The 24,855-nt window shown below is 41.6% G+C and overlaps 1 protein-coding gene across 1 annotated transcript in view; it reads left to right on the plus strand.

Moving 5' to 3' along the window:
* LOC108270491 (ryanodine receptor 3) overlaps positions 1-24,855 on the plus strand; it is a 232,279-nt gene that overhangs the window by 108,642 nt on the left and 98,782 nt on the right. The window contains exons 22-32 of the mRNA XM_053682611.1: positions 5,906-6,009; positions 7,708-7,791; positions 8,202-8,361; positions 8,984-9,131; positions 10,398-10,600; positions 18,442-18,616; positions 19,327-19,535; positions 20,092-20,291; positions 22,260-22,326; positions 23,790-23,950; positions 24,064-24,229. Coding sequence (XP_053538586.1) covers positions 5,906-6,009; positions 7,708-7,791; positions 8,202-8,361; positions 8,984-9,131; positions 10,398-10,600; positions 18,442-18,616; positions 19,327-19,535; positions 20,092-20,291; positions 22,260-22,326; positions 23,790-23,950; positions 24,064-24,229 — 1,677 coding nt within the window. The remainder of the gene's footprint in view (positions 1-5,905; positions 6,010-7,707; positions 7,792-8,201; positions 8,362-8,983; positions 9,132-10,397; positions 10,601-18,441; positions 18,617-19,326; positions 19,536-20,091; positions 20,292-22,259; positions 22,327-23,789; positions 23,951-24,063; positions 24,230-24,855) is intronic.

Consider the following 24,855-nt stretch of genomic DNA (forward strand, 5'->3'; position numbering starts at 1 on the left):
ATTGAAATGAATATTATGTTCTAATTGTTCACCATAGTTGTGGCAAACTCAGATCTCAAAGAGTGTTTCAGGAGAGTGAACTGAATCTAAAATTTGAGGCTTGTGAAGGATATCTAAAAACTATTTGAAATGCAATATAAGTAAAATAAAGACGTGATTTTATGTTCTGTTATTAAGGTGTATATATATGCAAATAAAAAAACCTTTTCACAGACCCTTTGAATTCTGTTGGAATCAGAGGTGAGACCATGATGCATATATTGTATTTAATTTAATGTGGTAGCATGATTTTGAGAAGCTTTTGAAATACTGACAGTTTTGATGAACTAATAAAACAATTGTTCCCTTTCAAAGGGAACTCAACGTTGCGTAAGCTACACGCTCTGGGAAGTGCCCTCACCCATGACCAGTATCTGAAGCTTGTGTAACATCATGCCTATTTATAGGCCTGCAATGATCAGGTGACATGGCAATTAAGCGTGTCGCGTGATATAAAAACAGCACCTATGAACTGCGCCATCAGCCTTATTATCTTCAGCTAGACTACATGTCAGTCGTTTGTGTAATGCTCGCAAAAAGACTCTTCATTTTCTCTCTATCTTCAGAGATTAAACATCTCTTTACTTTTCTGTCCCTTTAAAAAAAGAGAGAGAGAGGAAAGTATGAGTGAGAGAATTCAGGAAGTGTGTTACGCTTCTCTCCCGTTTCATCATGAGGGGCACGGACACACTTTCTGTGTGATGTGTCTAGGGATGGAGCACACCAGGGCAGCCCTTGAGAGGTCTGACTGTTCGCATTGTTAACACCTTACAATTAGGCAGCTCCACTCGCAACTCGTGCTCTTCTCGGCCGAAGCGAGTTGGGTTTCAGAGCCTTGCAGATCTGGCCCGGCCACTGCCGAGGCAGCTGGTTCAGGTCCTGGGGATCTCTTATGGATCTGGAAGAGGAGCCGTAGACGAGCACTGCTCTATCTCTTTCTGTCTTCCGGGTCTGGCTCTCCGCCAGATTTTCGCAACTCCTCCTTCTGCTATGGAAAGTCAAAAAAATATTAAATAATAATAATAATAATAATAATAATAATAATAAATAAAATAAAATAAATAAATAAATACATAATTTCCTCTCTGACTTTGAGGAGCCAGAAGGGTGTGCTAAACTCTGTGAGTAGCTCTCAAGCATATAAAGAGTTGCTTGAAATGATTACTAAGGCTGGATGGATGAGCTTTTTTTTCTCCCCAGTGAAAATAAATCTCCCTCACACTGCCCTTTTTTCCAGAAGTGAATGACAAAATATCACGCTTCTGGGGAAAACCTTACATAAACCGTATTTATAACACTGTAATGTCTGATTATTCAGCCATCATGGGGAATGAATGGCACGGCTATTTAGCTATGCTGAAGGTGGAGGAGCCACTTGAGAGCTACCTCTCTCTATTGACGGCAGGTAATTTAGGCGGGCCGGCTTTGCCATCCAAGCCATGTAAGGTCACTGTGCCGTTGGAGGGCAAGGCCTATGTGGTAATGGGTCTTGCTTTTGGGCCACTGTATACAATGGTAGTGTTGCAGGCTTCCCAGACAGACCTGCTGAGTGAGCTCGACATATGGTGGCATTCAGCCAGTTCCTTCCCTATTGTGTCGAGTTCACCAGCACTAGTACGAGGGAGGCAAGAAGGTGAGTGTGGCAGCCCGCCTTCCCCCACAGACAGCCAAGGGAACCGGGCAGACACAGTCGCAGTGTGCCACTAGGTCTGATCTGAGAATGGTCATAAAGGCCAAGCAGACAAAGGAGGAGCGGTAATGACTGGCAGTGTAGGGACGTATCAGGGGACATCCCAAACATCCCCCACCCCACCCCAGTTCAGAGGTGTGCTCACCACAGTAGTCAGCACAGACCTGAGCCAGATGTTAGTGCAGGAAATAAGATCCCTCTTGGACAAAGGGGCCATAGAACATGTACACCATTCCCTGAGGGAGGGATGATTTTACAGCCATTATTTCTTGCAATAAATATGGGAGTATTCAGTCAATTTTAGATCTGAACCATACTCTTCAGACATACAAGTTCAAGATTCTGACACTCAAACTTATCGTTCCAACGATTCAGTTTGAGGACTGGTTTGTGACAATAGATCTAAAAGATGCATATTTCCACATAGAAATATCACCCAATCACAGGAGGTTTCTGAGGTTTGCGTTTGGAGGCAACACATACCGATATCAGGTTCTTCCCTTCAGGCTAGCTTTATCCCCTTATACACCTTCACAAAGTGTATGGATGTCATTCTTGAACCTCAAGAAAAGTATGCTTTCTCCAGTGTAGAGGAGTTTATAAGGATTCTACTATCATGAGGGCATTTCTACTCTAATATGCGTAGGGTCAATCGTATCAACATTGAGCAAGATAAAGCTGGATCTGGGCATCCACTCCAGTCTCTATGAGAGACTGTTGGGGCTTATGGCAGCAGCAGCCAACGTCATACCATTGGGCCTATTGCACAGGAGACCGTTTCAGTGGTGGCTGAAAAGTCGGGGATTTTGTTTGAGGATGAAACCTCTGAGAGTAATCAGTGTCACGTGGCGATGCCTACGTGCTCTGGGAATTTGGAGGTGTCCCTAGTTTCTAGCTTTGGGTCACACTCTAGGGGTGTCTCCTTATCACAAGACGGTAATGACAGACACCTCCCTCACAGGCCGGGGCGCATTCTTAGATGGCTGTCCAGCTCACGGTCTCTGGAGTGGCCCGCATCTGGAGTGGTAAATAAATTGGCTAGAAATGCGGGCCGTGTTTCTAGCATTGAAATTCTTTCTGCCTCAATTGAGAGGTCACCATGTGTTGTGACAGACAACACAGCGGTGGTCTCACATATCAACCACCATGGAGGATTATGTTCGCACCCCCTGTTCAGGCAGGTGCAACTAATTCTTCTTTGGGCAGAGGGAAAGTTTTTGTCAGTGAGTGCAATTTACATTCTGGGCAACTGGAATGTGGGGGCAAACAGACATCCTGTTGAGGCAGGGGCTGAGGCCCAGGGATTGGAGGCTCCACCCACAAGTGGTGGTGTCCATATGGTGGAGGTTCGGACAAGCGGAAGTGGATGTGTTTGCCTCTGAGGAGACAACACAATGCCCACTGTGGTTTGCCCTCAATCCTCCCACACCTTTGGGGCTGGACAGCATTGTGCACATGTGGCCGAGATCACATCTGTACATTTTTCCCATGATAGCTCTGCTCCCACAAGTTCTACCGAGAGTTCTCCAAGACTGTCTACGTGTGCTGCTAGTAGCACTTTATTGGCCAGCTCGGATATGGTTCTCAGAGATAATATCTGTGCTGGACGGCACTCCTTGGGAGATTCCCATCCACAGGGATCTACTGTCTCAAGCCAGAAGGCTGATTTATCACCCTCGGCAGGAACTATGGAAACTGTGGGTCTGGCCCCTGAGGGTCACCAGCTCATAGATGTTGAACGCTAGAGCATCATCCACGAAGAAATTGTATGTGCTCAGGTGGCGACTTTTTGTCTTATGGTGTGAGGAATGTCAGCTAGACCCAGTGAACTGCGCAATAGCTACAGTCCTGGAGTTCTTACAAGGACGTTTCTCAGCAGGGTTGGCTCCTTCTACATCAGGGTCTACATGTCCACCATTTTGGCCAGCCACGCCCCTCTTGATGGAGCCTCTGTGAGGCAACATCCTCTAACATCAAGGTTTATGCATGGTGTCAGTCGACTCAGGCCCATCTGCAGACCACGCATACCTTCCTGGGACCTTTCTGTGGTCCTGGAAGGTCTGTCAGGTGGCCCATTTCAGCCCTCAGAGACTCTGCTGGCCCTGACATCTCTCAAGCAAATAGGAGATCTACAAGCACTCTTTGTTGTCCCTGACTGCCTTGACTTTGCCCCTGGATTAGCCAAGGCCTTCCTATATCCTAGGGTGGATTATATTCCTAAATTGCCTACATCTGCTGCCCAGCCAGTAGTGTTGCAGGCCTTCTGCACTCCTCTGTTCCTCACACCGGAACAAGAGAAATTGCACCTACTGTGTGCAGTAAGGGCTCTGTGTACTTATGTTCACCGCTCTGGCCAGTGGTGTAAGTCTGCGCAGCTGCTGGTCTGCTTTGGTGGCAACAGTAGAGGTGATGCTGTGTCGAAGCAGCATATCGCTAATTGGATTCTGGAAGAAATCTCTATTGCTTAGGAGGCGTGCAGTCTCGCTATGCCTCTGTGCATAAGGGCTCATTCCACTAGGGGTGTCACCTCCTCAAAGGCTTTGTCCAAAGGGGTACTCTTACAAGATGTGTGTGCTGCAGTGGGGTGGTCTACGCCACACATATTCATTCGATATTACAGCCTGGATATACATTCCACCCCGGGATTGAATGTTTTGCAAAAACCCTCGGTCTCGGATCATTTTATACAGGCCATACCCTCAGTATAACGGAGTGGGTATTGTCATTCCCACTGTGTTTAGCTCATGCAGCGTTGAGTTCCCTTTGAAAGGGAACGTCTGGGTTACACTTGTAACCCTGTTCCCTGAGAAGAGAACGAGATGTTGCATAGCTTTGTCATACTGGGGCATGCCTGTGAATTGCGTCTTCCCTTCAGATAATAGAGGCTGATGGCGCGGTTCATAGGTGCTGTTTTTATATCACATGATGCGCATAATTGCCATGTCACCTAATCATGGTCTATAAATAAGCATGATGTTACACAAACTTCAGATACTGGTCATACGCGAGGGCGCTTCCCACAGCATGTAGCTCACAAAATGTTCCCTTTCTCAGGGAACAGGGTTACATGTGTAACCCAAACATTTTATTTTGCCTTTACATAGCAGAAATGGGCATACATGAATTTAACACCTACCCTTAGGTTAGGCAATCATTATTGCCAAAGTGACTTTCAGGCTGCAGTAAATTATGTTGTGGGTGATAATCTCTATTTACATAAACAGCATTCTGTACACTCCTGGGCAAGAAAAAAAAAATGGACCAAGCCCAAAATATGAAGCTTTTAATGATCTTAACAACAACTCATTGGTCAGGACATTAGCAAGAATTAAACAAATAGATAAAATAACTCAGTATATGATAGCTTTTCCCTTTTATTTAAATGTTTAAGCCTTGTGGGTAAACTTGTGGACAGCTTTTTATTTTATTGTATTTATTTATTTATTATTATTTATCTTTCTTTAAATTTTGTACACTCATACATGTGTTAGTTTGAATTTTACATCAACCATTTTAATCATTTTCATAATTTTACATTGTGTACAAGAAGAACATATAAGTGAATTTCCTTATTTATAGCTTTTCCCCCAAACAGTTCACTGCAGCAAAAGTAAACGAGCAAATGGTGGCACAGGAGGTCTCAGGAGTGCATTTATTAAATTTTTGCTAATTTTCTGACTAATGATTTGTTGTTAAGACCGTAAAAGCTTAATGTTTTGCCATTTTGGGCTTGGCCTCATTTTTTATTTTATTTTATTTGCCTAGTAATGTATTTTGTACTTTTCAACTGAAAGTTACAAAATGGACAAGACATGCTATTTTGCTCATATGATATATGCAGTCTTCCATAAATCCTAATAGTAAATACGCTTGCATGTGTTTTTTGCATGGTGTTTTTTACACACAAAATGTTTGTAAACCAGGGCATTAGTATTCCAGACCATGATTCCTCTACATTATGTGAAATATCCACTAAAATGCCATTCCTTCTTTCCAAATCTGTGTGTTTTTGAGTACCATTCATTATGCTCTTCTTTTCCCTCTTTATAGCAATCTTCAGTCAGTTTCAGCTTTGCTATAGCTATCTGTATTGCATCGTCAGTGTTTTGCCGTTTGTCCTATACATCTTTTTTGGATCCAATTTGCCAAAATGATTTATGTTTTATTCTTCCTCAGATAAGAGATGATAATAAAAGGCAGCACCCCTGCCTGGTGGATTTCTCAAAGCTGCCTGAAACAGAGAGGAATTACAACCTGCAGATGTCAACAGAGACATTAAAGTAAGCCCTCTATGGGTGTGGATGAATGTGTTTGTATGCCATCCTACAAGTGATTGCCTGTTGAGGTGCTCTAAACATTTGAGATACATCTAGAAACACACAAATTGATCAGTTTATATCTTCTAAAATTGGTATGAGACCATATATTTGTTTAAATGATATTTCATACATTATCATTATCTCATACAGTCTTGCTAGGGAAATGTGTTATGAAATTTGTTTTATTTAACAAATAGTTGTATTTGTTTTAATAACTGATCAAATTAAAAGAGCTCTTGGTTGTGGAAGGGGACTTTTGGATTACAGGTCATGCAAAATAGCCTATTTTCACAAATTGTAAGCTTTTTTAAACAGGATATGCTGACCTTGTTTGTCTTTGGAGTGGGACAGCTTGATCCAATCACAATTTAATCAGATGTCTCTGAAATGCAATTATTTTTTAAACAGAGACAACGTTGAGGTACAGACTCATTTTAAAGGTATAACGGAAAGATATGTTGTATTTTGGCAGACATTTGTATAGTATATATGAAAAGTCTCTTATGCTTGTAATCTTTACAGAGCATCGTACTACTCTCTTTGCACCACTGCTTTTGTGGAATCATGCTATTTTTGTGTGTTGAAAGACAAACAAAGAATTTGTTGAGAGTTTAAGTTGTCATTGTGTAGAAGGGGTTCCCTCTAAACTTTTTAGCCAAACAACCACAAATGGACATTATAAATTTTCAGTGACCCCAAGCCTTGACCACCCGAAATGTTTAAATACCAGAGTTGTAATTTAGAAACATTATTAACATTAGAACATTTTATTATGGTACCATACGTATGTGTAACTAAACAAAAAGTGACTAAACACCAAATAAATATTCTTTGCACTGACTTATCAGTCTAGTGGGAAATGTTGTGTTGTTAAAGAAAAATAATCCACGCTGGGGTGGAGTGATACAGCCTAACACAAAGCAAAGGGTTCATTTGGTTCATACTTGACACATGATTTTGCATGCATGTGCAGAAGCAGCAGCAACGTTAGTGCCTTTGTTCACACTCTCGCCTGTGAATCTTATGTATCTGGAAGAATAGAAAAACACATCCACTATAGATGGCAGAGCCAAAACATCCCTGTGCATCAAGTCTCTGTGAAACTGTAAAATGTTTAGCGATTTTGTAAACAGAGACATTAATCACACTGACCAGCTCTGTTTCTCTTTAAAACTTTCTGGCATTAAACAGACTTTTTGGTAAGTTTGAAGGTGACATTAGAGATTTCTAAAAATTCAAACACTCAGTGTAAAAAGAAAACCAGTTAGTGTAAATACTCAATAATGGTCTAGAATAGTACAGAAATATGTGATTTGAGATACGCCGCTAGTTTGTTTAGTGGTTGTTGTTTTAAGGTAGATGGACAGGAGCTGATACTCTACACTAGTGCACTGTGTCAAGATGGCAGAAACTAATAAAATATCACATTCATAATTAATATAAATGTAGCTTGTTTGAATGTGACATTTTAAAATATTGGCACACATAATCCATATTCATTATTTCTATTATTAATTGGTAAAATAAATGAATAAAATAAAAGAGGAGATGTTTCTCTCCTCACCCCATTTGTAAATCAAGCGAACCATAGTTTGGGAACCCCTGGCATAAAGCAATGTGAGCATAATCTCTCATCAGCTCTGGATAATGTCTCTTTAGGACTCTTTTGGCTCTGGGCTGCCATGTGGTTCAGGTCAGTGTCAACGCTGAAGAGGAGCTAAAAAAAGTGAAACTCCCAAAGAAGTAAGTCTTTTGCAGAGCTCAGTGGCCAATGTGGTAACCTGCTGGTGGATAATCAAGTGCAACAGCAAATTATATTAATTTAGAGGATTAGTGTGATTCATAATCTAGTCAGATTATAAGAACTAATTATACGCTACGTATGAATTTTAAAAAAAGCATTTGAGCCTAGTATTACATACACTTTGTTTGTTGTAGAGCATATCTGGATTTACATTAAAAATCAGACCAGTATACCAGAATGCTAAAAGCTGAGTTATTAGTAATGGAAATAAGCTAATGATCAGATTATTAACATACATTGTATTATAAAACTGTGTTTTTTTAAAATCAGATTATTAACATACAATATGTTATATATATCAAACTTGTAATCGTCCTCATTCTAAAACAAATCTTGTGCTGCTGCAAAGTTACATGATGTCTAATGGCTACAAGCCCATGCCACTGGAGCTTTCAGAAGTGAAGCTGAGCCCTGCGCAAGAGCTCCTTGTGGACAAGTTGGCCGAGAACGCACACAACGTTTGGGCCAAAGATCGGGTCAAACAAGGCTGGACCTATGGCATACAGCAGGTAATGAAACCCTCAGTTCAGGCTGATGTTCTCATTTGGTGTTTTCATTTTATTGTTGACATTTATTTACTAAATAATCAACCCTTGATATTTTTTATGGTTTGGGCTTTGGGGTTACATGTTACAAGACTGAAAGAAACAACAAGAAGTATTCTTATAGTCATTCCACTCATAAACATATTTAAAATAGTAAAAAAATTTACTGTTTTGTGGTGCAACATAAGAGACAAAAAATAGATCTATACAAGACTGTATTTAGCACATGTATTACATTGAATATAAGAAAACAGGTACAGCACAATACACAGGATATGTACAGCATATGTAACACAAAACAGTACACAGAACAGCAGCAGCAATAAGACAAACAACAGTATGTGTCATCATTTTACAGTGTGTCTCCTCTATAATTGTACTGCTACAATTTTTTTCACATCTCCACAGAACAGTAATATAAAGCAGAATGTTAGCATAAAAATAATAATGGGGAAAATGGATAATTAATTTTCCCATGAGCGGAAACCATAGCAGGGAAGTCATAACACAGCAGTTTAGAATGCTATCCCCTAGAGCAGGGCAGCTAAATAACACTGTATAACACTCCCTCTCTATATCTGTTTAGGATCTGAAAAGTAAGCGCAATCCCCGTCTTGTGCCATATGCATTGCTTGATGAACGCACCAAGAAGTCAAACCGAGACAGCCTGCGTGAAACCGTCCGTACACTAATTGGATATGGCTATAACATCGAGCCTCCCGATCAGGAGGGGGGTGAGTGCCTTAGGGAATTTTAATCATGTGTTATTTAAAATAGCAAGACTTTCATGTGCACTTTTATGTTTAGTGGTATTTTTCCACTTCTTAAATATTTATTAATAATTAATGGTTGCCAATGATGATATATTTTAAAGCAAGGCATTGTCCGACTCCACCCAATGCCGATAATGAATCATGCAAAGATTATCACCTGTTACTTTTTCTGTAAAAATAGCACTGCATAGAGGAGGAGGGTGTGTGGGTTAACTTTGGTTTTAGAGGTTGAAAATCAAGAAGTGGAGAGTGCAGTGTGTTTTATTTGCCCCATGAGTTGCAGACTGATTGATGATGTTACATTTTTAGACACAACAATCACAAATAAACTCTGTGAAGTCCTGTACAGACTATTTTCCCCCCTAGATATTAGCATAGTCTAGTAAATATAAGCATGCATAACTAATTCAGCTATTTGCTTTCCATGACCAAGAATAGTTTTGTTGTTTCATGGCTCACAACTCCAGGGTCCCTGGTTCAATTCTGAGCTTTGGTTATTGTTTTTGTGCAGTTTTGATCCTTCCACCTCCCTAAAAGCATTTCAGTAGGTTGGTTGGCTATGGTAAATTGCCCCTAGGTGCATGAGTATGTCCATAGTGCCTTGTCATGTATTTTTGTCCCAGAGAGGGTGTATTCACACATCACACACAATGTTCCCAGGATAGGCTCCTGTTGCTCAAAGAGTCTAGTTTCTTTGCTAGTATTATTTAGACTTAATTTGAGAGAAATTAAGTATATTCTGACATAGTCAGCATGAATTTTGCTAATAAAGAGGAAATTGTACTGGAATCCTTTTCAGCCATCTGCCCCCAAGAACACTCAAATACCTAACGTAGTCTTGATCAAATGAGGGAGGATGCATCAAATGGAATTACCTCAAACAATTTAACTATCTAGCTATCTAACGTATCTAATTCAACATGGAATGTTAAATAAGTTTTTTTAAAAATGTCTATGGACCAGTTTGGAAAATCTGTACATGACTGAATTGTTGCAATTTAAAGGTAAAAAATAAATAACTACAATTTGTACTGTTCAAGTAGACAAGAAGTCTTTATACATACATAAGATATGACATGGCCAATGGCTACTAAACGAACTAGTTAGCTAGAAGCTTAGCCACTCATTTATTCTTACTTAATACCTTGCCAGCTAATGCCGTTTTATTTGTGGGACATGACCATTCAGCATTTCCTAATTTCTCTTGCTCTCTATCCCTGTTTGCAGGTCAAGTGATGGAGAGACTAAGTATCGATAAGATTCGCTTTTTCCGTTTAGAGAGGACGTATGCAGTGAAAACAGGGAAGTGGTATTTTGAATTTGAAGTGGTGACTGGAGGAGATATGAGGGTTGGCTGGGCTCGACCAGGTGTGCGGCCTGATGTGGAACTGGGAACCGATGATCAGGCCTACGTCTTTGATGGTTATAAAGTGAGTTTTTGATCCATTTTTTACTAGACACAGCCCATGATTTGGCATATGGATGACTGACTTCTGCCATACACAGATCAGTGTTAATACAACAATACTTTTATTAATTGATTATTAACTGATTACTTCAGGTCTTACATAAATGGAAAATCTATAAAGTATACTCACACTCTAGTACCAGAGTTACAGTACCTGAAAGGTTAAGGGGAATTAATTAGGAATCTTTGTTTACAATTATTTTCATAATAGTACTGTACTTAAAAAGAGCATATTTTGTATATGGAAATGAATGGCACTTTACTGAGATTCCAAATTGTTAATGTTCCTGATTGTTAAGGGAAATCATAAATACACAAAGCTATAGCAAACTAAGTTATAGACACATTAAGTGAAATAATCTCAACTAAGAACACAAGGGAGATACAGCACAAGAACTATGTCTATTAATATTTACAGCATCTGTTATTTTACGATCTGTTGCATCTGTTCAGCATCTGTTATTTGTTACAGCACTGAGATCCTACTAGCTGTTACGAAAGATATGATTACAAAACTTGGTTATAGTCAGTTATAGTTGAGTTTGACTATAATATACTGGCTCTAGTGACAACTAAAATGAATCTAAAAACACCTGAAGATATTACAGTCTTGAGATATATAGAAAAGTATAATACTGCAGCTAGGTGTCTTGAGAACATAGTATTAAGTTTACCGTACAAGTCTTGGCTAATTGCACTGAATACACTGTAGAACTACACTACCCATCAACCCCAGCATATCACATTATCATGTCGTATGTCTCACTGATCACTCAAACCTGTTTCATATTAATCCTAATAAGCACCCCAGACATTAAACTTCTGGTTTCTGTGTCTTTCATTGTCAAGTTTTTGTTGTATCTGTGTGTTGTCATGTCTGCCATAGTATTGTTTAAATAGTTTTTATGTTCTTTGCTTTGTGTCGTCTGTTCAAGTTTATTGTCTTTGGTTTTGTTAGTAACTTACTTACTAAGTATATCTGCATTTGCATCCACCTTCACCTCCTGACATACCTGACACTAATATCAACACTAAATGTTGTCTGATGGACAACTTGGAAAATCAAAACATGATTCATTTATTACAATCCAAGTGCAAAACACAAATTGTACTGTTGAAAAAAAGAAAAGAATGTAATGTAGCCTATGACTATTCTATGGCTAATGTTTTTATGGACTAGCTAGCACTTTTCACCCCATCTATAAATACCTATACCAACGTCTCTTATCCCATATACTAGCTGCTTAGTCACTAACACTTGACGTTGATTTAAGAGACATCTAGAAATCAATTTTCAAAAATGTTGGGTTTTTAAAATGTCACTTACATATACATATATATATATATACATATATATATATATATATATATATATATATATATATATATATATATATATATATATATATATATATATATGAACATATAGAAGGTGGAAAACACTTTATCCTTGTAGGATTGGAAGCCTACAACTAATATAAATGAGTCTTGCTTGAAACTTGAGTTGAAAAGACTAAGAGGGCTCTCGCTTTCACGCTGATGCAAGCATAATTTGTTGATTAATTCTGGTGTGTTGCTACATTTTGATTGGGCTCAAGCCAAATATTTTGTGTTTGTGCATTTTTTGGTCATAAATTAGAAATCTACTGGTGCTATGAGATTTTCAAATCCAATTTGTGTTACGACACGGCAAAATTGGCGCGGCAGCTCACAAAGTGTAGTGCCGCCCAGGGACGTAGCAGAGGAGGACTACACTTCCCAGTCATACCCGCGCTCGAGTTCACCAGAGTTCTAATTACGAACACCTGCAAACACCTAAGGTTATATAAGGGCCTCCCTAGCATTAGCCGCTTGTGAAGTAACTGCTCAGCAGCCTCGTCTCTGTTTGTTTACCAAGCCGATTTCATTAGAAGTGTTTTCCCTGGTGCTCGACTTAACGCTCGTCTCTCACTACGCTTTTGCCTACGCCCCTGATACATAGCTTACCTGTTCTGTCCCGATTCGATTCTCGTTCTGGATTCTTCCTCACGTCATCTCTCCGCTCGCCCGCGCTTGTCTCCGTCTACGCTTAATAACAGATTACTTCGCTGTACTATGGAGGCAGCGGGCACCTCGGACTGGGAACGTGTCATCCTGGAACAAAGCTGTGCGCTAGCGGGGTACCGGGATGAGATATCCGCGTTGCGTGCTGAAGTCTTGCGACTGAGCGTTTCTGCATCCACCAACGCCACGCCCCTGGCTCTCGCGTCACCACCGCCGACCGACCCAGCGCATGTTCAACCGACATCAGCTGCGCACATTTCAGCGCCGGCTGTTCACACTCCTGCGTGGCCGGCGCACAACCCGCCTCTGCCCACACCAGAGAGATACGCTGGGGAGCCAGAGCGATGCAAAGGCTTCATGTTACAATGTGCGCTGTTCTTCGAGAGTCACCCAGAGATGCCTGAGGTCCGTAAGTTGACCCATTTTATGGAATTACTCTCCGGAACAGCCTTGGCGTGGGCCACGGCTGAGTCGGAGCGAGGAGGTGATGTCAGACCCTCATTATTATAACTTCCTTGCCCGGTTCCAGCGCACCTTTGACCATTCTCCAGATGGTTGGGAGACTGGTGATGAGCTCATGCAACTCAAACAGGGCTCTCGTACTGCAAGAGAGTACGCGCTAGAATTTCGCACTATCGCTACCCGAAGTGGCTGGAACAAACCAGCCCTTAAGACCGCGTTTCGCCGTGGCCTCGATCCGGAGTTACTGCAAGAGTTGGCCTGTCAGGCTGAACAGCTAACTTTTGATGACCTCGTGGATCTGACCATAAGGCTGGATCGTCTGCGCTGTACCAACCGTCCCATACCGCACGGTTTACTGCCAGCTGAGCCGGGCGCAGCAAGCGAACCCATGCAACTCGGAAGGGCACGGACCAGCGAAGAGGAGAGGGAGAGAAGATGCAATGAGTTCCGGTGCTTCTACTGCGGTGAGGACACCAACGCCGTCACAGGAGGTCACGGGAGGTGTACAGACAATCCACCTTGTCATGCCCGGGTGAGTCCTAACCAGTCTTGTATGCCTCACGTATTTTCTGTACCTGTCGTGATAGAACATTCAGGCCGTTCTTTTGTTCTTTCAGCACTCATCGACTCTGGAGCAGTGGAGAACTTCATAGACGAGAAGACGCCGCAGGAGCTTGGCCTTTCCATACGTCCCCTCCTCCATCCTCGTGAGCTCCAATCCATTGATGGGTCGCCTATAGGGGGAGGTGTAATATCTCACAGCACACACCCTGTCTGCCTTCAAGTTAGTGCCCTTCACCACGAAACTCTGGTCCTTTACCTCACGGTCTCCACCAGACACCCCGTTATACTCAGACTCCCCTGGCTGGAACTGCACAACCCCCAAATTTCCTGGACTGACAAGCAACTCACCCAATGGTCCCCGTATTGCTTGCAGAATTGTTTGAGGGGCCCCACGGACCCTTTGGCCACCACGACTGTGGAGAGTCCCCTGTCGCCTGTCCCAGTTAAAATTCCCCCCGAATACCACGACCTCCATGAGTTGTCCAGCAAGGAGAGGGCCAGTTGTCTCCCACCTCATAGACCCTACGACTGTGCCATTGACCTCGTCCCCGGGGCCAGACTACCTCGGGGCCGCGTTTACCCGCTCTCCCAAGTGGAGCAGCAGGCCATGGAGGAGTACATTCAGGAGGCTCTCCGGCAGGGGTACATCTGACCGTCCACATCCCCTGAAAGAAAGGAGGGGGCCTCCGACCATGCATTGATCATCGGGCCCTCAACCAAGTGACCATTAAGTACCGATATCCGCTGCCTCTCGTCCCCTCAGCCTTGGAACAGTTATGGTCCACCACCCTCTTCACTAAGCTGGACCTCCGCAGCGCTTATAACTTAATTCGTATTAGGGAGAGGGACGAGTGGAAAACGGCCTTCAGCACCACCTCTGGACATTGAGTACCTGGTCATGCCGTATGGGCTCGCCAATGCCCCCTCCGTGTTCCAGAATCTGATCAACGACGCTCTGAGGGAGATGCTAGGAAGGTACATCATCGCCTACATTGACGACATCCTGATTTATTCAATCTCCCTGGAGGAACATGTCCAGCATGTCCGGCACGTACTGCAACGCCTCCTGCAGTACCAGCTGTACGTAAAGGCCGAGAAGTGCGAATTCCACCAGCACACGATCTCTTTCCTGGGGTATACCATTAGCCCAAGGGGAGTCACCATGGACCAGCGTAAGATTCAGGCGGTCGTGGAGTGACCCACTCTGCGAATCATCAGGGAGTTGCAGCGTTTCCTTGGCTTTGCAGATTTTTACCAAAGATTCATTAGAGACTTCAGTAAAGTAGTGCAACCCCTGACGTCGCTCCTGAGAGGTAAGCCCAGGTGACTGCTGTGGACCCCAGTTGCCCAGGAGGCTCTGGAGAGACTTAAGCGGGCTTTCACCACGGCTCCCATTCTCAGACACCTGAATCCCTCCAGGTCGTTTGTCATGGAGGTCGACATGTCGGAAGTGGGAGTGGGAGCAATTCTATCGCAAAGGTTTGGCGAGAGTCCCAAGTTACACCCCGTGGCCTTTTTTTCCCGGAAGTTGTCGCCAGCAGAGCGCAACTATGATGTGGGGAACCGTGAACTTCTGGCCATCAAGCTGGCCCTAGAAGAGTGGAGACACTGGGTGGAGGGGGCAGTACACCCATTTGTTATCTTCACAGACCATAAGAACTTGGAATATCTACGAACCGCCAAACGGCTCACTCCTCGCCAAGCCCGCTGGTTCTTATTCTTCTCCAGGTTCCAATTCACCCTGTCTTACAGACCTTGTTCAAAGAATACAAAGGCCGATGCCCTGTCTCGCATTTATGCCCCAGAGCGGCCGACGGAGCAAGAGAGTTACATTATGCCTCCCTCCTGCATAGTGGGCGCCCTGGAGTGGCCCCTAGCACAGAACTTAGCCCGTATTCCCAGCGCAAGAATCCCAGCAGCCTGTCCTCCTGACAGACAGTTCGTGCCTAAGCGGTACCATCTCGAACTCATCACCTGGGCCCACACGACTTTGGCCACGGGCCACCCGTGGGCCCGCCGCACTTACCAACTGCTGGCCGAGAAGTACTGGTGGCCCAACATGCCCAGAGAGGTTCAGCGCATCGTATCCTCGTGTTCCTCTTGCGCTCAATCCAAGGGCTCCTATGCGCTCCCTGCTGGGAAGTTGGTGCCCTTACCCATACCTGAACATCCGTGGTCCCATCTGGCCCTCGATTTCAGAACCAACTTGCCAAAGTCGCAGGGGAACTCCACGATACTGGTGGTCGTAGATCGGTTCTCAAAGTCCCTGCGCTTAATTCCATTACCAGCTATCCCCTCTGCCTTCACCACGGCGGAACTCCTGTTTCAACACGTCTTTCGCTACTTTGGCATCCCCGTGGAGATTGTGACTGATAGGGGGCCACAGTTCACATCGCGGGTTTGGGCCAGCTTTATGAGGAAGATGGAGTCGCCATTAATCTCATGTCCGGTTACCACCCCCAGGCTAACGGACAGGCAGAACGGGCCAACCAGGAAGTCATACGGTTTCTTTGGACTTACTGCTCTGCCAACCCAGGGGACTGGAGTCAGTACCTACCATGGGCAGAATACGCCCAGAACTCGCTACGGCATTCTGCCACCCAGCTCACCCCGTTCCAGTGTGTCTTGGGTTACCAACCTCCATTATTCCCCTGGAACGCGTCTCACACGGACTCGCCAGAAGTGGATGAGTGGTTCCGCCGAAGTGAACAGGTCTGGGAGCGTGCCCATCAACAGCTGGTGCAGGCATCCCACATCGCTAAACGAAAGGCCAACCGGTGCCAGAGGCCTAATTATCGACCCGGGGACAGGGTGTGGCTCTCCACAAGAGATTTGAGACCCCTCACGGGCACAAAACTTCAACCGAAGTATATCGGGCCCTTCCGAATTCTGAGGCAAATTAATGAAGTCACGTATCGTCTGGACCTTTCGAGACACAGTCGCATCGCCCCGTCTTTCCACGTCTCACTTCTCAAACCTGTGATCTCAGGCCCCTTGGCCACAGCGGTGCCGGAGGATTCCCCATCGGAACCGTTGGAGATAGAAGGCCGCCCAGCCTACCGCATCCGCGACATTTTAGACTCCAGACAGAGGAGAGGGGGACTTCAGTATCTGGTAGACTGGGAGGGGTATGGACCAGAGGAACAGTGCTGGGTCCCAGCCCGAGACATTCTGGACGCAGGCCTGCGTAAGGACTTCCATACGGCTCATCCAGACAAGCCGGCCCCCCTGAGTGGGGGGAGGCCTCGGGGAAATTCAGCTCCCGGAGTGAGCCCTTTGGGGGGGGGGGCTCTGTTACGACACAAAGTGTGGTGCCGTCCAGGGACGTGGCGGAGGAGGACTACACGTCCCAGTCATACCCGCGCTCGAGTCCGCCGGAGTTCTAATTACGAACACCTGCAAACACCTAAGGTTATATAAGGGCCTCCCTAGCATGGGCCGCTTGCGAAGTAACCGCTCAGCAGCCTCGTCTCTGTTTGTTTACCAAGCCAATTTCATTAGAAGTGTTTTCCCTGGTGCTCGACTTAACGCTCATCTCTCACTACGCTTTTGCCTACGCCCCTGATACATAGCTTACCTGTTCTGTCCCGATTCGATTCTCGTTCTGGATTCTTCCTCATGTCATCTCTCCGCTCGCCCGCTCTTGTCTCCGTCTTCACTTCGTAACAATTTGGTCCAAAATTGTGTTTGTTGAAATTAGGACTGCAAAAATAAATAAATATTTTACTCGTTGGTTAATCATGTTAATTAGTCAAGAAATAATAGATAAGTCTGATTAAACATTTGGCATTTGAAAAAAATTAACGTAAAACAAAACTGTGATTAACAAAACATCCTGTTACATTATGAATTTCTCCTATAGGACTAATCTATTCTTTTTTCCCCTGTTTCCAATACCAATTACCATTTTAAATTACAAATAAGGAATTTAATCTTGTAAGAAATTTGTTATAAACACACAAGAAACGTTTATGGATATGGATATGGATTTTATGGATTTAAGTGGATATTTCTCTCTACGTTTAAATTGTACTCAATGACATAGATGTTTAGCATCATTAATCTTAACAAGCCAAAATTAAAGAGGCTGAAAATTTCTAATTAAACGTAAACTATGAAATGGCTACACTTCCATCAATCCATCCATCCATCCAGTTTTCATACTGCTTATCCTACACAGGATCACAGGGAGCCCAGAGCCTATCCCAGGGAACTTGGGCCACTGTAAAACTGCCTCAAATCTGTTGGGACTGAAAATACTTTTGCACAGTGCTGTGAGACCTCATATTGATTATTCAGACTACTCATTGCAGCCCTCTCTAAGATACTCTTTTTATATCATCTTACTGACCTGTTGCCAATTAACCTCCAGCTGGTTCTTTTTAGTAACACTTACTTTTCCAGCCTTTTGTTGCCCCTGTCCCAACTCTTTTGAGACATGTTGTGGCCAACAAATTAAAAATTACCTTATTTTTTTCTTAAAATGGTTCATTAACTCAGTTTAAACATTTGATGTTTTCTATGTTCTATTGTGAATAACATATGGGTTTAAGAGATTTGCAAGTTATTGCATTCTGTTTTTATTTACATTTATTTACATTTTATACAGCGTCCCAACATTTTTGGAATTGGGGTTGTACAAGTAACTATAAGAAATCTTCCGGAAAGTCTACTGAAACTTGTAACCTAACACATGGGTTTGAGTATGAACTCTATTTATTGTTATACTCCTAGGGTCATCGTCTTCACCAGGGCAGCCGTTTGTTTGGTCGTTGTTGGCATGCTGGGGATGTGGTGGGCTGCATGATTAACATGGAGGACAAATCCATGATCTTCACGCTTAATGGAGAAATACTCATTACAAACAAGGGCTCAGAACTTTGCTTTGCTGACTTTGAGACTGAGGATGGTGAGAGAGAATGTCTTATTTTTTCATCAGGTTTGCCACACAGCCATAGTGGGATTAATTTTTTTCTAACAAATATGAACAAAATATTGGATAGAAATGCAGTCCAAAAAGAAAGCACAAATTTGTAATCAAAACCTGTGTAGTAAAAGCTTTTTACATTTAAAATTCTTTTTAATTAAACAAAAAGTTTAGTTATCCAGTTATTCACCTGCCTCTTCATTACTGACAAAAATAATTTTAGAAATCATATTTATATTACAGATTATGCCTAGTTACTTTTTATGTGCAAGTAAAAGGTGAAATTAAAGTTACAGTAGTTTAGTGTCTTTAACAGTCTCTCCATTTATTTACATTCATGTAATATGAGGTGTTTTATAAATGAATTTCACAAATGTGCATATATATATATATATATATATATATATATATATATATATATATATATATATATATATATATATATATATGTGTGTGTGTGTATATGTATATATATATATATATATATATATATATATATGTGTATATATATATATATATATATATATATATATATATATATATATATATATGTATATATATATATATATATATATATGTGTGTGTGTGTGTGTGTATATATATATATGTATATATATGTATATATATGCAGTTCACATTGTAATATTTTTATAGACTACAAAACAATTCTTATTTTATTCTGTAATCTCTAGGCTTTATTCCAGTCTGTAGTCTGGGCCTTTCCCAAGTTGGACGTATGAACCTAGGCAAGGATGCCAGTACCTTCAAATATTACACCATGTGTGGCCTGCAAGAGGGATTTGAACCTTTTGCTGTCAACATGAACCGAGAGGTCACCATGTGGTTTAGCAAGCGGCTCCCTACTTTTTTCAACGTTCCCAAAGATCATAGTCATATTGCGGTAAGGCCTAAGTTTCCTCCATGGAAAATGCAACATTGATCATTGAAGTGTGTCCCTCAGTTTTACCTTTGTGGATTTTCAAAAGCAAAATCCATGCTAAGTCATATATACTGTATTGTGCACATTTTAGTGATACTACAGCCAGAAGTCTTATTTACACAATTTTTCTCAGAGCCCTAATGTAGTTGATGAATCTAAAGTTAAGTAATTATTAAATTACTAAAGTACACCTGCTTATGTGGTTTCTGGCATACTGTTTCCAGATTGATACAAATGGATTATATAGATCAAAACATTAGTAGCAGGCAATTTGAAGTTAAAAACACTTTCTTGGTTTCCCAAGTGGCAAGGCAAGTGACCTTCTATCCAAAGTTTACATAAAAAGGAAATTGTGTAAAGTGTTTAGACAGTCTGTTCTTTTAATGGGTTTGTGCTGATATACAGTATACAGAGTATATATAAAGCATTTTGGCCTATTTTAAACTAAGGGAATTCCATGAAGGACTTTACACAATAAGCAGTACATGGTGAGAGGTTAAAGCCCAGATGTTTGCAGGTCACGAGGATTGATGGGACTATTGACAGCCCCCCATGTCTAAAAGTGACTCACAAGACATTTGGGACACAGAACAGCAATGCTGACATGGTGTTCTGTCGTCTGAGTATGCCTGTCGAGTTCCACTCCACCTACAAGAGCGTCCCTGCCACTGAAGTGAATGGAGTGCATGAAGAAGAGCCACTCAAACTCAAATACAGGTGAAACTATTCTATCTCACTTCAAGCAACATTAAATTAAGATGCATTCTATAAGAACTAGTGTCTTATAATGAAAATTTTATATATGGCTAACCAATTAAAGGGGAACAACATAAAGTGTCTTAGTATGGTATTGGGACACCACGACTCACCAAAGCAGCTTTAAAACACCTTAGATCAGTCCAAGATCTCTCTTACATGTTCATCTGGGTTGAGACCTGGTGAGTGAGAAGGCACAAGAGTGATTTACATAATTTTCATACTCACCAAACCATTCAGTGAGCTCTCATGTCCTGTGAATGGGACACTGTTATTGTGGAAGAGATCACCTCCAACAGGATAGCAGTATTTCATCATAAGATAAAAGCAATCAGTCAGAATAGCTTTGTATTGATTTGCATCAACTCATCCTTCTAAAGGGAAAAGTGGACCCAAACCAGCAAAACCATACCAGCAAAATTCCCCCATAGTATACACTATATGACCAAAGATTTGTTGACATCTGACCTTCACATCCATATATGGGCCTTCCCCAAATGGATGCTACAAAGTTGTAAGCACACGACTGTAGGATGTTGAACCTACTAGTGTCACAGATATCTTTGCATGATGTAGCATTAAACTTTCCCTTCAGTGGAACTAAGGGGCCTAGTCCAAACATGTGCCAGCATGACAGTGCCCCTGTGCACAAAGGGAGGTGCACTGAAGACACCGAAGTTGGAGTGGAAGAACTTCAGGGGCCTACACCAGAGCCCTGACCTCAACCCCATTGAACATCTTTGGGATGAACTGCAATGCCAACTGCATGCCAGGCCTCCCAACCCAACATCAGTGCTTGACCTCACTAATGTTCTTGTGGCTGAATTTGCAAATCCACACAGCCATGTTCCCAATGTAGTAGAAAGATTCAGTCTGTACAGGATTTTGCAGTGTTTTTGTGATTGTTGTGGCCAAAAATGCTTGATTTTGCTGTAGCTTTTTTCAAAATTTGTGATGCAACTTGCAGAGGTTTTTTGTGCTTTTTTTGCAGCAAACTACTTGAATTGGTGAAATTGCAATTGCACTAAATTTTCTTTTGCAGTGATGTTTGTTGGTAAATGAGACCTTTTAGCTGTACTCATGTTCGACACATGAATAAAAAAGGGTAAATCTGTAATTTTGAAAAAATGCAAGCTCTTCTGAATATTGCGGCATTTGCTTGATTTTGCGTTCATTTCTTGCATTAAAGTCCTGTAGGGACTGATTATAACAGCAAATGGGGACTAAATCTGGGGTGGGATGTTCAAAAACCACTTTAAGTAAAACACATATTGTAAATCTAAATTATTTGTAAAAAAACAAAAAAAAACAACAACATTTTTTGTTAAATTATTTCATAACAAAGCACCTCACATCATAACAACCACATTTTTGAGAGACCCAGAATTTCTTTCCCCACTTCCATCCATCTTCTATACCACTTATCTTACAGGGTCGCAGGGAACCTGGAGCCTATCCCAGGGAGCATCACTATCGCAGGGCACAATCACATACACATTCACACACTAATTCACAATTCACATACTATGGACACTTTGGACATGCCAATCAGCCTACCATGCATGTCTTTGGACTGGGGGAGGAAACCGGAGTATCCAGAGGAAATCCCCATAGCACAGGGAGAACATCCAAACTCTGCACACGTGGCAGCAGCGGGAATCAAACCCCCAACTCTGCAGATGTGAGGCAAACATGCTAACCACTAAGGCAACATGCACCCTTCTTTCCTCACGTGTATAATAAAATACTGATTTGTTTATGTTTAATTTTTAACTAACACATAATGCAATATATAAACCAAGTACAGAATGTCTAGTTGACTCATGCTACATTCAACTAGACATTCTATACTTGGTTTATATATTGCATTATATGTTAGTTTTACCAGGGATGATATGCTGATATGGTATACTTTTAACTGTTTCACAGGTATCCTGTCAAATCTATGAAACACATAGATGAGGGGAGGAGAATTGACTATAGTAGCATAACAACTGTAAGTCACTGGAAGTTATGGCATATTCTATTCACGGTTGAAAAAATCTAAATATCACTAGTAAAAAAGTATGATTTTATTTAACAGTGTATATATATATATATATATATATATATATATATATATATATATATATATATATATATATATATATATATATATATGTTCACTTTATTCTTACAAGCATGATTCCATCATTATTCACTAATATTAGTGAGAACTGACAGCAGTTACAAGGTTACAAAGATGTCTATACTACTAGCTTGTTATGTTTTTAGCAGAGAAATAGCCTGAATATTGTTGGCTAGCTGTGATTATACAGTCAACTTAGAACATGGCACCTTTGTTGGCACACAATTTTTAGGTGAGCAAATATATATAAAGTAAATTAAAGTAAATAACACTTAATATTTGATTGGATATCCCTTGCTTGCAATAACTACATCAACCCAGTGACCCACTGTCCATCATCAAACTGTTGCATTGTTCTTTTGTAATATTTTTCTAGGCTTGTTTCTTTGTTGTTTGTTTTGGGGAGTTTCTCTCTTCAGTCTCCTCTTCAGGAGGTGTAATGCTGCTCATTTGCAACGGAGTTATGGTCTGGTAATTGACTTGGCCAGGCTAAAACCTTCCACATTTTTCACTGATAAAGTCCTTTGTTGTGTTTTGTTGGCAGTATGTTTTGGGTCATTGTCTTGCTGCATGATGAAGTTCCTCGCAATTTGATTCAATGCATTTATCTGTAATTGGCAGACAGAATGTTTCTGTAGATTTTTGAATTCATTCTTCTACCATCATTAGTTACATCATCAATAAAGTTAAATAAGCCCATTCTAGAAGCAGCCATGCAAGCCCAAAATGTCTTGATTTTCTCCCACAGACAGCTCTCTTGTCTTCATGTAGGTTTATCCTTTTTAACAACAAATGCAGTCTTCACAGGCAGAACCCAGGGCTCAACCCAAGAGTAGATATTCAGATCTATTCATTATTTAAACAATCATTCTAACATGGCACACCTGGGTATAAAGAAACACCTGTCATTCACATGCTGCAGTATTTTTGATCACTTGAAAAATATGTGTGTTCCAACAAAAGTTGTCATGTTCTGAGTTGAGTAACACATCTAGATGTAAATATCAGGAAATTCAATATGACATTCTGTTCTATTATTTTATATTCTTTTAATCTCAAACCCAAATGCCTTCAGTGTATAGCAGAAACAAAAGAATTAGTCTTGCTGTTTCAATACTTCCAGGGGGGACTGCATATTCATAGATGATTAACTACTGTACTCAGCAAAATCTTTGGTATACTCTATAATTCTTATAAGCAATGTTTAAATTGGGATTAGTTACTAGCATACACATACATTTACTATATAAGGTCTTAGTGAGAGGCAGTCAAAATCAATCATTTCAACCAACCAATAAACATTTTAATTTTGAGGAAACTGTTTTCCACAGTACTACCATTCAGTACGAGTGTTTGCTGGTCAGGATCCCTCATGTGTGTGGGTTGGCTGGGTCACACCGGACTACCATTACTATAGCAACTACTTTAATCTCAGCAAGACCCGAACTGTGACAGTTACGTTAGGGGACGAGCGAGGTCGAGTCCATGAAAGGTATATCCTTGAACTACTTCCTTGAATTGGGTCCATGAAAGCTACATACTTGATCTACTTTGTAGATTTATTGTTCTGGATATATGCTAGAATAACACAGCCCTGTTTTGCAGTGTTAGAAGGAGTAACTGTTACATGGTGTGGGGAGGTGATGCCATTAGCTCCGGCCACTCCTCCAGCAGAAGTAATGTGGATTTGGAGATTGGTTGCCACATTGATTTGGCTACTGGCTTGGTGGCCTTTACTGTCAATGGCAGAGAGCTTCCTGCCTCATATCAGGTACTGTTTATTATGGTGTTATGGCATACACTAGTATTAGCTTTTCTCATTGCACTTTCAGTCTACGTAAATGGTAAAATGGTATGCACTTATATAGCGCTTTTTTTTTAACCTTAGCAGTTCCAAAGAACTTTACACTGTGTCTCATTCACACACACACTCACACACCAGTGGTAGAAGAGCTGCTATACAAGGCGCTAACTTGCCATCAGGAGCAACTTGGGGTCTTGCCCAAGGAGTTATGGGGTCTTGCATGTGGGGTCATGTGAGCCGGGAATCAAACCGCCAACCCTACGATTAGTGGACCACCTGAGCCACAGCCACCCATATGTAACAGATGTTAACTAAAGGTGCAGGATTTTAGTGCCACTGCCACTACTCCGTGGCATGGAACCATGTTATCTTCTGATTTTCACATAGCAATACATGAGGTAGTACACACTATGTTCAGTTGTATTACTGGTCTTATAATTTTTTGGTGCTCCTAGTTTTACTTTGGTCTCAGACAGTGCATATTTCATATTAAATACATATTTAATATTTGTGAGGACCAATAAAAACATTTAAGACCAGTCAAACAATATCTAGTCTCTGTTCATGTTATGATTAATAGAAAGTTAAAACAT

Source organism: Ictalurus punctatus, chromosome 9 (genome assembly GCF_001660625.3).
Source record: "Ictalurus punctatus breed USDA103 chromosome 9, Coco_2.0, whole genome shotgun sequence".
Classification (NCBI taxonomy): domain Eukaryota; kingdom Metazoa; phylum Chordata; class Actinopteri; order Siluriformes; family Ictaluridae; genus Ictalurus; species Ictalurus punctatus.